The sequence below is a fragment of the Lipotes vexillifer genome, unplaced genomic scaffold (assembly GCF_000442215.2).
Source record: "Lipotes vexillifer unplaced genomic scaffold, Lipotes_vexillifer_v1.1 scaffold302, whole genome shotgun sequence".
NCBI classification, from domain to species: Eukaryota; Metazoa; Chordata; class Mammalia; order Artiodactyla; family Lipotidae; genus Lipotes; species Lipotes vexillifer.
This window is the reverse complement of record NW_006798913.1, coordinates 1,419,000-1,433,715: the sequence shown is the minus strand read 5'-3', so window position 1 is coordinate 1,433,715 and position 14,716 is coordinate 1,419,000. Positions and strand designations below refer to the sequence as shown.

At 39.3% G+C, this 14,716-nt stretch overlaps 1 protein-coding gene across 1 annotated transcript in view; it reads right to left on the bottom strand.

The window, feature by feature from the left end:
* Positions 1–13,638, bottom strand: part of RAB23 (RAB23, member RAS oncogene family) — a 14,765-nt gene extending 1,127 nt beyond the window's left edge. The window contains exons 1-5 of the mRNA XM_007471184.1: positions 13,425–13,638; positions 10,826–10,911; positions 3,312–3,468; positions 1,457–1,539; positions 523–615 (exon numbers count right to left, since the gene is read on the bottom strand). Coding sequence (XP_007471246.1) covers positions 523–615; positions 1,457–1,539; positions 3,312–3,468; positions 10,826–10,911; positions 13,425–13,579 — 574 coding nt within the window. The 5' untranslated portion in view covers positions 13,580–13,638. The remainder of the gene's footprint in view (positions 1–522; positions 616–1,456; positions 1,540–3,311; positions 3,469–10,825; positions 10,912–13,424) is intronic.
* Positions 13,639–14,716: the final 1,078 nt, after the last annotated feature.

Here is a 14,716-nt window from a genome sequence, read left to right as displayed (position 1 = left end):
TGTGTGTGTGTGTGTGTGTGTGTGTGTGTGTGTGTGTGTGTGTGTGTGTGTGTGTGTGTGTGTGTGTAGTGAGGAGTGAGGTGCAGGCAGGAGGTCCTTAGGACAGAGGACCGACGCCCATCCTCCCAGAAGCCATGGCCCACAGCGGTACGCGGGCCTCCCACTGCTGTGGCCTCTCCCACTGCAGAGCACAGGCTCCGGACGCGCGGGCTCAGTGGCCATGGCCCACGGGCCCAGCCGCTCCGCAGCATGTGGGATCCTCCCAGACCGGGTCACGAACCCGTGTCCCCTGCATCGGCAGGCGGACCCTCAACCACTGCGCCACCAGGGAAGCCCTCAATATACCTTTTAATGAGAGCTGATACTACTAAATTTAATAATCACTCATCTCACGCTTTCCAGTCACATTTCTTAAAGAAAGGAGCATACTGTATTTAAAAAAAAACCCAGTAAATATGATAATAGTGAATGGAAAATAAATTTACCAGGTAAACATGGGGCTAAAACTTCCTGGGTACTTACCAATTTTGTTACTACTTGAATGCATTGATTCAGGATCCTCAGCTATTTGTTGTTTAAGCTTTTGAAGATATTTTTCAGCCAAATATTTAAAAACTGGAATGAAAACAAAACCAAGAACCTTGTCAGGTCAGTATAATTATGCATGTAAAACCTGTTCTTTTACATCATTTACTATAATATTTATACCTACAAAACAAATTTAAAATTATAATTAGAAGTATACAATCTAGTTGAAAAAATTCCACTTCTAAAAATTATCTGAGTAATACCTAATTACAATGGTAATACTAATAAATATATAGTAGCATTTTATTAGTAAAGAAATAAAATATTACTTGTAGTCATTGGCTCTTTAGTTTTAAGTACCTGAATAGTGACTAATATTCAGCAACACTAAACTGACTCAGTATTAAAAAGACTCTTTAACTGAAAACCACTATTCAGGGGACACTGAAGCAACAGCTGAGCTGCAATCTAATAAAATGAGCAGCAATTCCAGAATGAGAAAAATAACCACCATCTTTCTCTAATCTCACTTTCTTAAACTAGGAAACACTATTAAACAAGTTAAGGTCACTGTAACTACCTAGTGGGGTGTCCACCGCTGTGGGGTTCTAATGCAGCAATTTTAGAAGGTACGCTTGAAAGACACACACGCATATACGCACACACATAGCCAGTTGTATTTTTAAAGATAAAAAACAAAACAAAAGCCCACTGGAGTTTTGCTGTAGAGTAACAACTATTCAAAGACATTAGTAAATAATCAAGGACTCAAATTCAGAGCAGCATCAGCCTTTAAACTTTACTTAATGATACATGACAAAGAGAAAATTCTATTCTCGTTACAAATACGATTTCTAAACAACAAAAAGAAAAGGCATAAGAAGAATAAACAAACTTCCTGCTGTTAACTGTTAAGAAGGCACTTTACCTTCCGTCACGTTCAGATCCTCCTTCACTGAAGTCCTGTAGAATCTCAGCTTCAACTTTTTTGCCAGTGCCTCAGCTTCCTCACTACACATCAATTTGAAAAAAACGCATGTAAAGGTACTTTCTGAGAGCTTGTTTTATTACATCTACTGCATACAGCCTGAGGACAGCGGTCAGCCCTTCCAGAACAGGTGAGAGCTACACTCAGTGCTTGAGCAGGATTTTCAGTTGTCACTGCTCTTGCGGGGGTAAACACCAGCCATCTCACTGTAACTGCAAGACACTTTTCTATAAAGTCACTTACTCAAGCCTTAAAATGACTAAATGTCACTTTTCTTTATATACTACTTTAATTTTCTCTCTTTGGTTATTAAAAATACTTGAATTTAATTACACTCTGAAAGTCTTATACTGCATTACCTATTTTACTCTTATTGGCTACAAAACTACTTTGCTGCCAAAGCCTAAGTCAGTATATTGATGTGTCTAGAACAGTGGACGCCTAATTTTAGTTTCATTATGACTCCCAATTCTCTAAAATATTTCCCAATGATTCTACCACACGCCTCCCCTCCCCCACTGTAATCAAGTTGGTCTGTGTCATCAATGACATATCTAAGTGATGGCGTGTGACTTTGAGACTCCTCATAAGAGGCACTGCGGTTTCTGCCTTGCCTCCTCTGGGATCACGTGCCTGGGAAGCAGCTGCCACATGCTGAGGACATTTACAGCCCCAAGGAGAGGCCACCTGCCCATGGCCAAGCGAGGGTGCCATCCCGGAAGCAGACCCCCCCCAGCCCCAGTCAAAAGCCCTCCTGTGACCACAGGCCCCGGCAATATATTGACACCAACCTCATGAAAACCCAGAACCAAGCCACCTAACTAAGCCACTCCCAAATTCCTAACCCACAAAAACTGTGACATAATAAATGTTTGTTGCTTTAAACTACTAAGTTTTGGGCTAATCTGTTATACAGCATCAGACAACTAATACAAGAACTTATAAAAAAATAAGGTAAAAACCAAGTAAGTATTTTCAAAGCCAGCAAAACGTTAATAATGCAGTAAACAAATACTTATACAGAGAAATTATTTGGATGCCAAACTCTGTTCACAAATGTGAGCATAATAGTTCTGGGTATACAAAACAATACGAATCTGAACTGCTTACCTATTTAAACTCATCAACATACTTATACTAGATATTAAAACATCTAGAGATGTTTTCCTTTTTAAATTTATTTATTTATTTTTGGCTGCATTGGGTCTTCGTTGCTGCATGCAGGCTTTCTCTAGTTGCGGTGAGCGGGGGCTACACTTGTTGCAGTGCGTGGGCTTCTCATTGCGGTGGCTTCTCTTTGTTGCAGAGCATGGGCTCTAGACATGCAGGCTTCGGTAGTTGTGGCTCGCGGGCCCTAGAGCGCAGGCTCAGTAGTTGTGGCACACGGGCTTAGTTGCTCCGCGGCATGTGGGATCTTCCTGGACCAGGGATCGAACCCATGTCCCCTGCACTGGCAGGAAGATTCTTAACCACTGCGCCACCAGGGAAGTTCCGGAATGTTTCTCTTAACATTCTTACTCTGTCTAGATTTGACTTCACATGCGGAGTTGGATTTGAGCTGCAAGGACCTGGAATTCTAAAAGGGCTTTCAAAACGTACTCCTTTAATTTTCTTCACTACTGATTCAGTGTGAACTTTTTTAAACCCAATCCAATCACACAATAGCTCACAGAAATTTTTAAGTATAAGGCAGTCTTTTTAAAAACTTTCCTAAATTTTGTAAGTGTATGCAAAAACTAAAATAGGTTTTAGCTTTACAGAATTACAGCCACCCCCTCAACAGGAGCCACCTTACTTCTTTATACAAGAGTCATCAAGGAGATCGATCTTGTTTTGTACAAGTACAGTTGGTATATTTCCAACTTCAGCCACCACCTTCTCTCTCCAACTGGAAATCGCTTCAAAAGATTCCCTGTCTGTGGTGGAAAATACAAGCACACAAGCCTGGGCTCCTGTAAGTTCACAAAATAAAAATGTTATTTACATTAATGAAACAATCCTATGCAGGGTGAGGGGAACTTTTACGTATTCAAAACAATTTTTATGTAAATAAATGTTGAACTCATCTTTGTAGCACTGCTTTTTTTAAAAATTTAATTTATTTTTGGATGTGTTGGGTCTTCGTTGCTGCGTGGGCTTTTCTCTAGTTGCAGTGTGCGGGGGCTACTCTTCATTTTGGTGCGCAGGTTTCTCATTGCAGTGGCTTCTCTTGTTGCGGAGCACAGGCTCTAGGTGCGCGGGCTTCAGTAGTTGTGGCTCACGGGCTCTAGAGCGCAGGCTCAGTAGTTGAGGCACACGGGCTTAGTTGCTCCGTGGCATGTGGGATCTTCCCTAACCAGGACTCGAACCCGTGTCTCCTGCATTGGCAGGTGGATTCTTAACCACTGTGCCACCAGGGAAGCCCTATTTTTTAACATATAAACTCTATTTTCTAATTCAAAGAACCAATTTTTACCAAGAACAGTGGTTCTCAAATTTGTGCAAGTGCCAAAGTACCCTCAAAATTATACACATTCCTTGTGGAACACCACAAAATACTGATATATTTAATAACACTGTAAAAGCCACAGAGAACAGTAAACTAGGCATGAATGACAGAGTTGCTGAGTTCTTCTCGTTAATATCTGTCACCTGCTTCTTAATTTCTTTTGGCACAGATTTAAGAAAAGTCTATGAGAGAAAAATATCATAATTTTCTCATTCTATTTACTTTTTAAAAAAAATCTATATTATTTTATTTTAGTAGCAGAATACCATCAATGCTAAAGAATGTAATTTAGGAACCAGTGCCGAGAGTAAAATATTTATATATAGTAGAGAGGAAAAGAGTTTAATTTAATTTTTCATCCTCTTTAACTGCATAATTCCCATACCATACTCACAATATTTTAACTATCAACTATCACATTAGGTTGATAATATCTCATTTTAAAAATAAGCATCAACCTTCTGGAAGAGGGTTTTTACCAATGATTTGCTGTTGAATCACACAGCATAGTGACAAAAACAGGTGAGAAGAGAAAATCGTCCTGGAGTCAAGAGGGTTCCTCACTGCTACTCCTTCCTTCCAGATATCCCAGGTATAAGAGTTTCCTACTAAGACTCAAGACACACATACCTGGGCTACCTAAGACACTCTAGGGGCAAAAAAGGTTTGTTTATCACCTGAGGGAATATGGTAGAAACCCAAAGAACAATTAATGAAGGAAAAAACCAGCAGTTCACTATGATTGTAAAAGCAAAGGCTTCTCTCCTCTAGAACAGGCTTTGCACCAAAGAATAAATTAATTATGCAAAACTGAGGGGTGGGGGACAGGCAGATTGACAGACACAGCCTGAGACTTGCTCAGAATTGAAGGAGAAGTAAAACTGAAGAGATCACACTAGCATATTGGACAACAAATTTATATTTACTTGAACTCTAACATTTACTTAAACTACAAATAAAACATTATTTAATCATACTTTAAGAAACTTTTTTGGGGACCTCCCTGGTGGTCCAGTGGTTAAGACTCCGCCTTCCAATGCAGGGGGTGCGGGTTCGATCCCTGGTTGGGGAGCTAAGATCCCACATACCTTGGGGCCAAAAAACCAAAAACATAAAACAGAAGCACTATTGTAACAAATTCAATAAAGGCTTTAAAAAACGGTCCACATCAAAACAAAACAAAAAAAATCTTAAAAAAAAAAAAGAAACTTTTTTGTTATAAAACTCTGTTAGCTTTAAACCTAGAATTTTATATCAGTCAAGTGTCGTTTAAATTTGAGGGTCCAATAAGGTATTTCCAAGTATACAAGGTCTCAGACACACAAAAAAACACTTATTAGAGAAGATGTTAGAGTTTAATTTAATTTTTCATCCTCTTTAACTGCATAATTCCCATACCATACTCACAATATTTTAACTATCAACTATCACATTAGGTTGATAATATCTCATTTTAAAAATAAGCATCAACCTTCTGGAAGAGGGTTTTTACCAATGATTTGCTGTTGAATCACACAGCATAGTGACAAAAACAGGTGAGAAGAGAAAATCGTCCTGGAGTCAAGAGGGTTCCTCACTGCTACTCCTTCCTTCCAGATATCCCAGGTATAAGAGTTTCCTACTAAGACTCAAGACACACATACCTGGGCTACCTAAGACACTCTAGGGGCAAAAAAGGTTTGTTTATCACCTGAGGGAATATGGTAGAAACCCAAAGAACAATTAATGAAGGAAAAAACCAGCAGTTCACTATGATTGTAAAAGCAAAGGCTTCTCTCCTCTAGAACAGGCTTTGCACCAAAGAATAAATTAATTATGCAAAACTGAGGGGTGGGGGACAGGCAGATTGACAGACACAGCCTGAGACTTGCTCAGAATTGAAGGAGAAGTAAAACTGAAGAGATCACACTAGCATATTGGACAACAAATTTATATTTACTTGAACTCTAACATTTACTTAAACTACAAATAAAACATTATTTAATCATACTTTAAGAAACTTTTTTGGGGACCTCCCTGGTGGTCCAGTGGTTAAGACTCCGCCTTCCAATGCAGGGGGTGCGGGTTCGATCCCTGGTTGGGGAGCTAAGATCCCACATACCTTGGGGCCAAAAAACCAAAAACATAAAACAGAAGCACTATTGTAACAAATTCAATAAAGGCTTTAAAAAACGGTCCACATCAAAACAAAACAAAAAAAATCTTAAAAAAAAAAAAGAAACTTTTTTGTTATAAAACTCTGTTAGCTTTAAACCTAGAATTTTATATCAGTCAAGTGTCGTTTAAATTTGAGGGTCCAATAAGGTATTTCCAAGTATACAAGGTCTCAGACACACAAAAAAACACTTATTAGAGAAGATGTTAAAAAAAAAAACAAAACAGGGCTTCCCTGGTGGCGCAGTGGTTGAGAGTCCGCCTGCCGATGCAGGGGACATGGGTTCGTGCCCCAGTCCGGGAAGAACCCACATGCCGCGGAGCGGCTGGGCCCGTGAGCCATGGCCGCTGAGCCTGCGCGTCCGGAGCCTGTGCTCCGCAACGGGAGAGGCCACAACAGTGAGAGGCCCGCGTACCGCAAAAAAACAAAACAAAACAAAAACAACTAACAAACAACAAAAAAAAACTAAGCAGATGGTGACAGAGATATGGGCAGTAAGAATAATTAACTAAGAAAAGCACAATTTTGTTTGAAAAATCAAGGATCAAAGGATAAAAGAAAAAGTCTGTCCATAAAACCCAAAATTATTTAGTGGGGGACTGGGTAGAGAGACCACACTGGGCGGGATGGGCCGCAGTGCCCTCTGAGGAGGAGGAGGAGGGACCTGGATTCAGAAGCCACCAGGGAGGTGAGCACGGTGCCCCCTCCCCCCACAGGTGCCCTGTGTGTTCCCCGCCCCGACCCTCCAGCACGGGCTACAGGGGGCGCTCTGCTCTTCTGCCAGGGGTGGCCTAGCACACCCCCTAAGGGAACTGGATGCCTGGGGAGGGGAGGGGGGATAAAAACCTCAGCTTCCCTGGGGTGGGGTCACCGTGAGGCGTGTCTCCCCGCCTGCAGTAGTAACTGGCTCATTACTGCACCCTTCTTTCCCTGGCCTCCCTGGTTCTTTCCCTGGTTCTCCCTTCTTTCCCTGGCCTCTCACTTCTACATCCCACACCCACCCAGCTGTGTGTGTGTGCGTGTGGGGGGAGGTGTAAAATGACCCTAAAAAAATAATAAAGTAAATTAAAATGACCCCACGCTGCTCTCCCTTCTGTTTCTTCCTTGGACCCCTAGCTCTGTGTTTGTACCAGCCATCTTTGGGAAAGTTGTTTTAATTTCTCTGTTGTTAATATTGAAAGGCAGCTAGTGTTTTCTACCCATATGTTTTACAAAGACCTTTATTTTCCTATTCAATCTTCCTTCAATACTACCTACCCTAAAAATTGCACCATTGGAAAAGTTTCTTCTTTTTTTTTTTTTTCCCGCGGTATGCGGGCCTCTCACTGTTGTGGCCTCTCCCGTTGCGGAGCACAGGCTCCAGACGCGCAGGCCCAGAGGCCATGGCTCACGGGCCCAGCCACTCCGCGGCATGTGGGATCTTCCCGGACTGGGGCACGAACCCGCGTCCCCTGCATCGGCAGGCGGACTCTCAACCACTGCGCCACCAGGAAAGCCCTGGAAAAGTTTCTTAAGTCACCCATAAGTGGATCACTTCCAACAGTTAATAAACTACCTCACTTGTCCATGCATCAGAAATACAGAGCTCTGAATAAATTTTTGGTGTCAATGATAAGATCACCAATAGCAAGTATTCATTCCTCCTTAATAAGATCATTCCAAAAAAGCCACTGTATTTTAATGCAATTCAGAAAATACTCTCCAAGACACATAATGTGCAGAGAGTCATTCTATCCTCAAATCACTGACAGATCCTACAAGATGATCTGTAGGCAGGTCCTGAGTGTGGCTGACAGCAGCATCAGTGTCACCAGGAAGGCTGTAGAAATGCAGACTCTCAGAGCTACCCACAGATCTACAGAATTCAGTTTGCATTTTAATGAGCTCCCCAGGGGATTCCTGTGCACAGTCAAGTTTAAGAAACACTGCTCTAGCGAACACTAGCAAAGGCTTTAAAAATACTATTATAGATACTACTCAGGATTTAAAATGCTGTCCCTTATTCTTTTTGACATTCTATACAATCTAAAGCACATAAATTATTCACTGAACCAATCTGTCACAGATTCCATGCTCACATAATTTCAAAACAAACCTCAGACTTGCATAGTCTAATTCTGTTGTTCCTTAATTCTTGCATTTATAATTATAACTTATAACTAGCTTCTTGTCCAGAGCTATTTCATTTCCAACAATTTATATTCATTTATATTTGTGAAAAAAATATTTTTTAAGAAAATAAGGGTTTCCTTCTACTTATGTGCATGATCTCAAATAATAGTTCTCAAGTCTATAACCTAATTTACATATACTTAGAAGCATTTTTTTTCTGAGAACCAAGTCACAGTAGAAAACTGTAATAAAAATCTACTTCATGTTGTATGTAACTTTCTGTACTAAGTACGGTTTCTACTGCCTAGGGTGGACCTTCTTAAGGGTTTAACGGGAGTCATCTGGGCTCCCAAAGGCTTCCTAATATGATCTGTGCTCTGTTCTAACCTACTGATAAGGAGATCATGTTTCCACATGTCTCACTGTACAATTAAGCCAGCATTCTAAGAACATAATGATGCCTTGGAGCAATGGTCTTGCTATAACAGGTCTTTCAAATGAATTACAATAAATTTTTTCTTTTTTAAATGTAATTTTTATGTATCTTGAATAACACATTTTTAGAACATAAGTCAGTAGGTCATAATTTTATAAGGCATAGTGTTTCTATCACTAAATCTCTATCTTAACTCATTCTGCCCACCTTACCTTTTCTTCCTACTCTTTATTTAATTATATCGTCATCTGAATCTATACTAGTAGCAGATATTACCTGGTGCCTAGCCGCCATCCAGTGTCCTGTCCCCAAGAACACCTCTCCCCCTCTGTACAGTAGCCTATGGTTTAGGCAGCTAAACTTCCCTCTGCCTTGGGGGAGCCCCAAGTGCGCCAAGCCCATTAGGGCAATCACCTTCCTCTGACTACTCACTGTAATCTGGTCAAATGTGGTCTAATCAGATAAAAGCTCTGGACTTTTGGTCCACTGTTGTGGGAAGTAACCCTCGGTCCCCAAGAATGTGAACAAAAAGCACTGTCGATGGTAGCAAACTTGCAGACAAGAGGAAAATCAGCATGAAGAGGAGCCCCACACAGGGAGGCAGCCAGCCAGAAGAATCAGCAAGGTTATAGTCCCAACAAACCACAAATGAAAGCTACTCCCAGTAACAAGTCAACAGACGCTAAATAAGTCGGTTTGAAATTGCTTTTCTGCTGTCAGCAACCAAAAGCACTCTGATAGAACCTCAAAAAAAAAAAAAGCAAATAAGTCCAATATGCCATTTCTCAAATTCATGTAACATTGCCACTGTTTGTTCCTTAATTCAGATAGGGATGTGAGGAAAAAAGCTGAAGCTTAAGACCTGTCTCAGTATCTACCCTCTTTGCCATTTTAACATAGTTGGCTAAAAAATGTTACATTTAAAAAAAACCTTTTAACAGATCTATTTATACACTTAAGATTGCTTTAAGTTAAAATGTTAAACACAGGGAAATCAATGCTTTTTAAAGCCTTTTAGTCCAAATGAAACAAAGTGAAAAGAAATTTGAACATCACCCATATAAATTAAGATGTAAATACTAACAATTATGGGCTCTCTTTTTAGTTTCTGGCAAAGAATGTTTTTTGTAAACATATGAAAGAGAAACGGTATGATTCATGGACATCTAACAAGTTAAAACAAGAAGTCTGCAACAAACTGGATGAGTCAAGTTAAAAAAATTAGAAGATAATAATGTTGAACAAAGTCTTATGGCAGTGGATATTAAAATATGTTTAGCTACCTGGTCTTTTTCTTTAAATTAGGGACCCAAATGAGCTACTTAACTGTACAGTTCCAACGTTTTCTCCTTTTTATTCATATACGAATCAAATCATTCTGACATTTGACCAGTTTTGTCTTTTTTTAAGTTAAACTTTATTTTGAGATAATTGTAGACTCACAGTTTTGTCCTTTTAAATTAGAGAGACATAATGATAATACTTTCTCCAAAAATAACCATACTAGTTAAAAAGTAATACTGCCACATCACATTGTGAAAAGCTAAAAAGAAATAGCCCAACCTATTTTTTTCCACACAAAAAGAACATATATTTTAGGCTGAGAATTTAGAGAAGAAACCTAGGTAGGTAAAAAGAGGAATTTCCCCCACAGTTTATTTAGTCTTAGATCCTATCATTGTAGCTCTTCCTTTTCACATATATCTCATACTTCCCTGAACTCGTATAGCCTAGAGAAGGCTTTACCCACATTAAATATCATAACAAAATGCCATCTTGCCTGCCAGGGCTTTACTTTTTCTTATGTTAGTTTCCACTCTGACTATACAGTCATTTCCCTGGAGTCAGAGAAGACATTTCACAACTTCTGACTTATTAGGTCTGGGAATGACTATATGAGTCATGTAATTCTAAGGCAGAGATAAACAGTCTATAGCACAGAGTATTATTTACCACCCAACAAGATCTTTAGAATAATAGCCTGGGGTTTTAAAAAATACTTTGGAATTAATTTAAATATTCTTAAAGAGAAATCCTTCTATGGGAAACAAGAAAAGCAAAGTTCTTTGTTCAGCTAAAAGAACATGTCAAAACAAACTAAAGACACCCATGATTTACCTCGATAGTAGGCCTTTGTTATTGCATCAAACTCCTCTTGACCTGCGGTATCCCATAACATGAGCCTGACGTCTTCATCATTAACTCTGAAACAAGAGATGAATGTATTTCATATGCAAAGGAAATGTATTTTTCAAGTCTGGAGGTATTAAAACTACATTGTTGGGCTTCCCTGGTGGTGCAGTGATTAAGAATCCACCTGCTGATGCAGGGGACACGGGTTCGAGTTCTGATCCAGGAAGATCCCACATGCCGCAGAGCAACTAAGCCCGTGTGCCACAACTACTGAAGCCCGTGTGCCTAGAGTCTGTGCTCCACAACAAAAGAAGCAACTGCAATGAGAAGCCCGCGCATCGCAACAAAGAGTAGCCCCTGCTCGCCACAACTAGCGAAAACCCGCGTACAGCAACGAAGACCCAACGCAGCCAAAAATAAATAAACAAATAAATTTATTTATTTACTTACTTATTTTAAAAAAACAACTACATTGCTGGTTTCACTCTGAAAAAGTCTGAGTGCTTTTAAATGCTGATACCATTACCAACAGTGCGAGTAAAGGGTGAAAGACACTCCCCTAAAGCTGTAATTTTACACGATTTGGATTTATCTGTCATGTTTTTTCCTTCAACCACAGTCACAGATAGTGGTGGCTCTAAGACTAGCATCCGAGGGGCCCACGCCTGAGGATTCAACCAACTGCAGATAGAAAATATTTGGAAAAAAAATTCTAGAAAGTTCCAAAAAGCAGAACTTGAATTTACTGTGTGCCTGGCAACTATTTACACAGCATTTACATTATATTAGATATTATAAGTAATCTGGAGATGACTGAAAGTCTATGGGAGCACGTGTGTAGGTTAAATGCAAATACTATGCCATTTTATACAAGGGACTGAGTACCCATGGATGTTGGTGTCCGTGGGATCCTGGACACCCAGGATCAGCTGTCCTGGGAAAGGGTTCCCTTAGGTCAGTGCTTGCCCTCCTCCTGCTACCCTATTCTAATGGGGGAGAATAGTAAGAAAGGAAAGAAGCAGCTTACTGCTTGGTTGCCCTTTAACCCCCAAATTAACTCTGTTCTGTCACACCTGTTGTCTTATTCGCAGGCAGTAGTTTTGTTCTACAGAGTCACTGCCAACACTGAATTAGCAAATCCTGAACCATTCCTCTGAGGGAAAATACCAGGTGGGTGAGGTGCCTGTGAGCCCCTGGTTACAATTTCATCAACTGATCAATATATAACATTGTTTTTTGCATTGTTCTGTTTAAACACACCTTATTTAATATACACTGTTGATTCATTAACATTGAACCCATGGCCAACAGTACTATAACTGGTGCCTGAACGAAGTTTATCTAATACATGTGTTTTCTCCATAAGGCACGTCACAGCTCACCAGACGGCACTTCAGCTTTAGGCTTGGGGCCATTTTAAACAGTGAAACTACCAACAAAAAGCACAAAAATGTGGCACAAAAACAGAACATGAAAAGGCCACTCATGTACAGTATGAGAGATGAAACAAAAATGCAGTGGGTCGCCTTGTTCAACCTCAGCCGAACGTGTGTGTATAAGTGACTCAAATTTTTTGCTGCTCTGTGCATGTCCACAAATGACCATCAGAGTACTGGGAGTACTAAGTCTGGGGTTACAAACAAATTTTAGCAAGCAGTGAATTTGCAAATGTGAAATCCACAAATCATGAGAAGTAACTGCATACTTAAAATATAAATATGGAGTCTATAAATAATAAGGGTCAACTGTGTACTTAAAATATTAATTTGGTCCAGATAGCAAGTGCAAAAAATAAACATCATCAAGATTTAAAATGAATCCCCTTAAAATATCTAAGAAAGGAAGCAAACAGAGAAGTATTTTTAAAAAGAGGGTAACAGAATACAGATTATAAATTCAACATCTTTAAAACAATGAACACAATTATCTTTGATGCTAGTGTCTGGGATAGTTAAATCAGATTTGTTTAATGTTTCTCCTACAATTTAAAATATCCTTAAAAGTTCTCAGGACTAATGACAAAAAGTGTTACTTTGATGTGTTTTAGAATCCAGTTGGATTTCCTTTTCACAGGAGTATTTAAAATCCTCTCAAATCTTTCTCTTATTTCTTTAAAGTAAAAACAAATTATTAATTCTCTAACTTCTATAAGCCCCGTTTTAAAAAGAGAAGAGACATTTTACACAAACAGATCCCATAATATAAGAGATGAAAATTATTCTGCGAGACAGGTAACTTTCTTTCCAAATAAAATAGTCGACAGAAATCTCGGTAAAATCAAGCGTCAGTTTGTGTTTAAGAAGTGCCCAGGGTGCCACCAATAAATATAAAACAGATGTAAGATTGAAAAAGAGAGAAGGGAGAAGTGTAGGAAAAAAAGAAGAAAAAATGAGAGAGGAAGGGAAGAGATGGGGGAGGGGAAAAAAGGAAGGCAAAGACACACAAAGGAGTGACTAACTGAAAACCCGCTGCCACTCGACACCTAGCTTTGGATTGTATTGTACTCAGTTACTATTATTCTGAGCAAACTCATGGACACAGCTCACATATCAAAACTGAGAGGATAAAACAGCCAAGTACATACTGTATCTGTCGCTCCAAAAAATCAACTCCAATGGTTTTCTTGTAGTCTTTTGTAAAAATGCCTTTGCAATACCGCTGAATCATACTTGATTTTCCAACTGCGCCATTCCCTACAACCACCATCTTTATGGCCACTTCCATATCTTCCTCCAACATTTTAAGAGTTGAAAAGGTTTCTGGGCCAAATTTAATTCCAGGTGATCCGATCTTCTCTCTCAAATCTGTGGTTTAAAATGAAGTTATTTTTTCATGACATAAAACCTATATAAAATAAAATAAGCTATAATTGTTTTATCAAGAAATAATCATAATGAATTGCAAGAATTTTTTTCAGTGTTGAAGGCCCTCTCCCCATCCTGTTCAGATAATGTAAATTCTTTGAAAAAAGAGACAATGATACCATTCACTTTTGCACCCTTAACAACAGCAGAATGTATGACTTCCAGGTACCAATAAATGCCTAGATTACATAGTTCTGCCTTTCACTGAGACTAGAGTATGAGTGTTAAGAGTCGAGGCCTGACTTACTAGTTGCTATTTACTGGTTCTGTGCTCTTAGTGAAGTTATTGCTTAACCTCTTGAAGCTTCAGTTTCCTGAGGATATTTACCTCACAGGATTGTTGATCAATGATAGATACAAAGCACTTAGCACAGTGAAAGTTAGGCATTCAAAAAAATGGTAGTTTCATATACCATAATAAATCCTCCTTTTATCCCATTTGGTGGATAGTTACCACCAAATGGGCAACAAATTCAAAATCTAAGGAAACTGCTCTTCATCCTCACAGGTAATAATTAATGTCCCTAGAACAGCACCCTAAGGAAGGGTTTTGTATAATGCCATGCAGCCACGTGATAGCATCGGGCTCTTAGTTACTGTGCTTTAGTGTTTAGATTACAATGGATCCTCTACACATCATCTTATACCATGCATTTTTTTCATTAGTTTCAGACTAGTTACAGTTCCTCATATAATGAAAGTAATAGAATGTGTACTGTTCGCATTTTAGACTGAAAAGAACAGAAAGCCAATTTCTTCATATTTCTTCTTAAAATTACTAGTTAAGTTCCTACCTACTTAGCTATTATATTCCAGCTACCTTAACCAAAAATCCATTTATACAACCACTACACAAAACATGTCTGAAATGTGAAGAACATTCCTTTCTTTGCCCCTAATGGAGTCTCAGTAATTGTCCCTAATGCTTCACAAACTTGCACGATTGTAAGAAGCATCTAGGAGCACTTGTTAAAGTACAGGTCCTAGGTCTCCACTTCAGACATAATTAAAT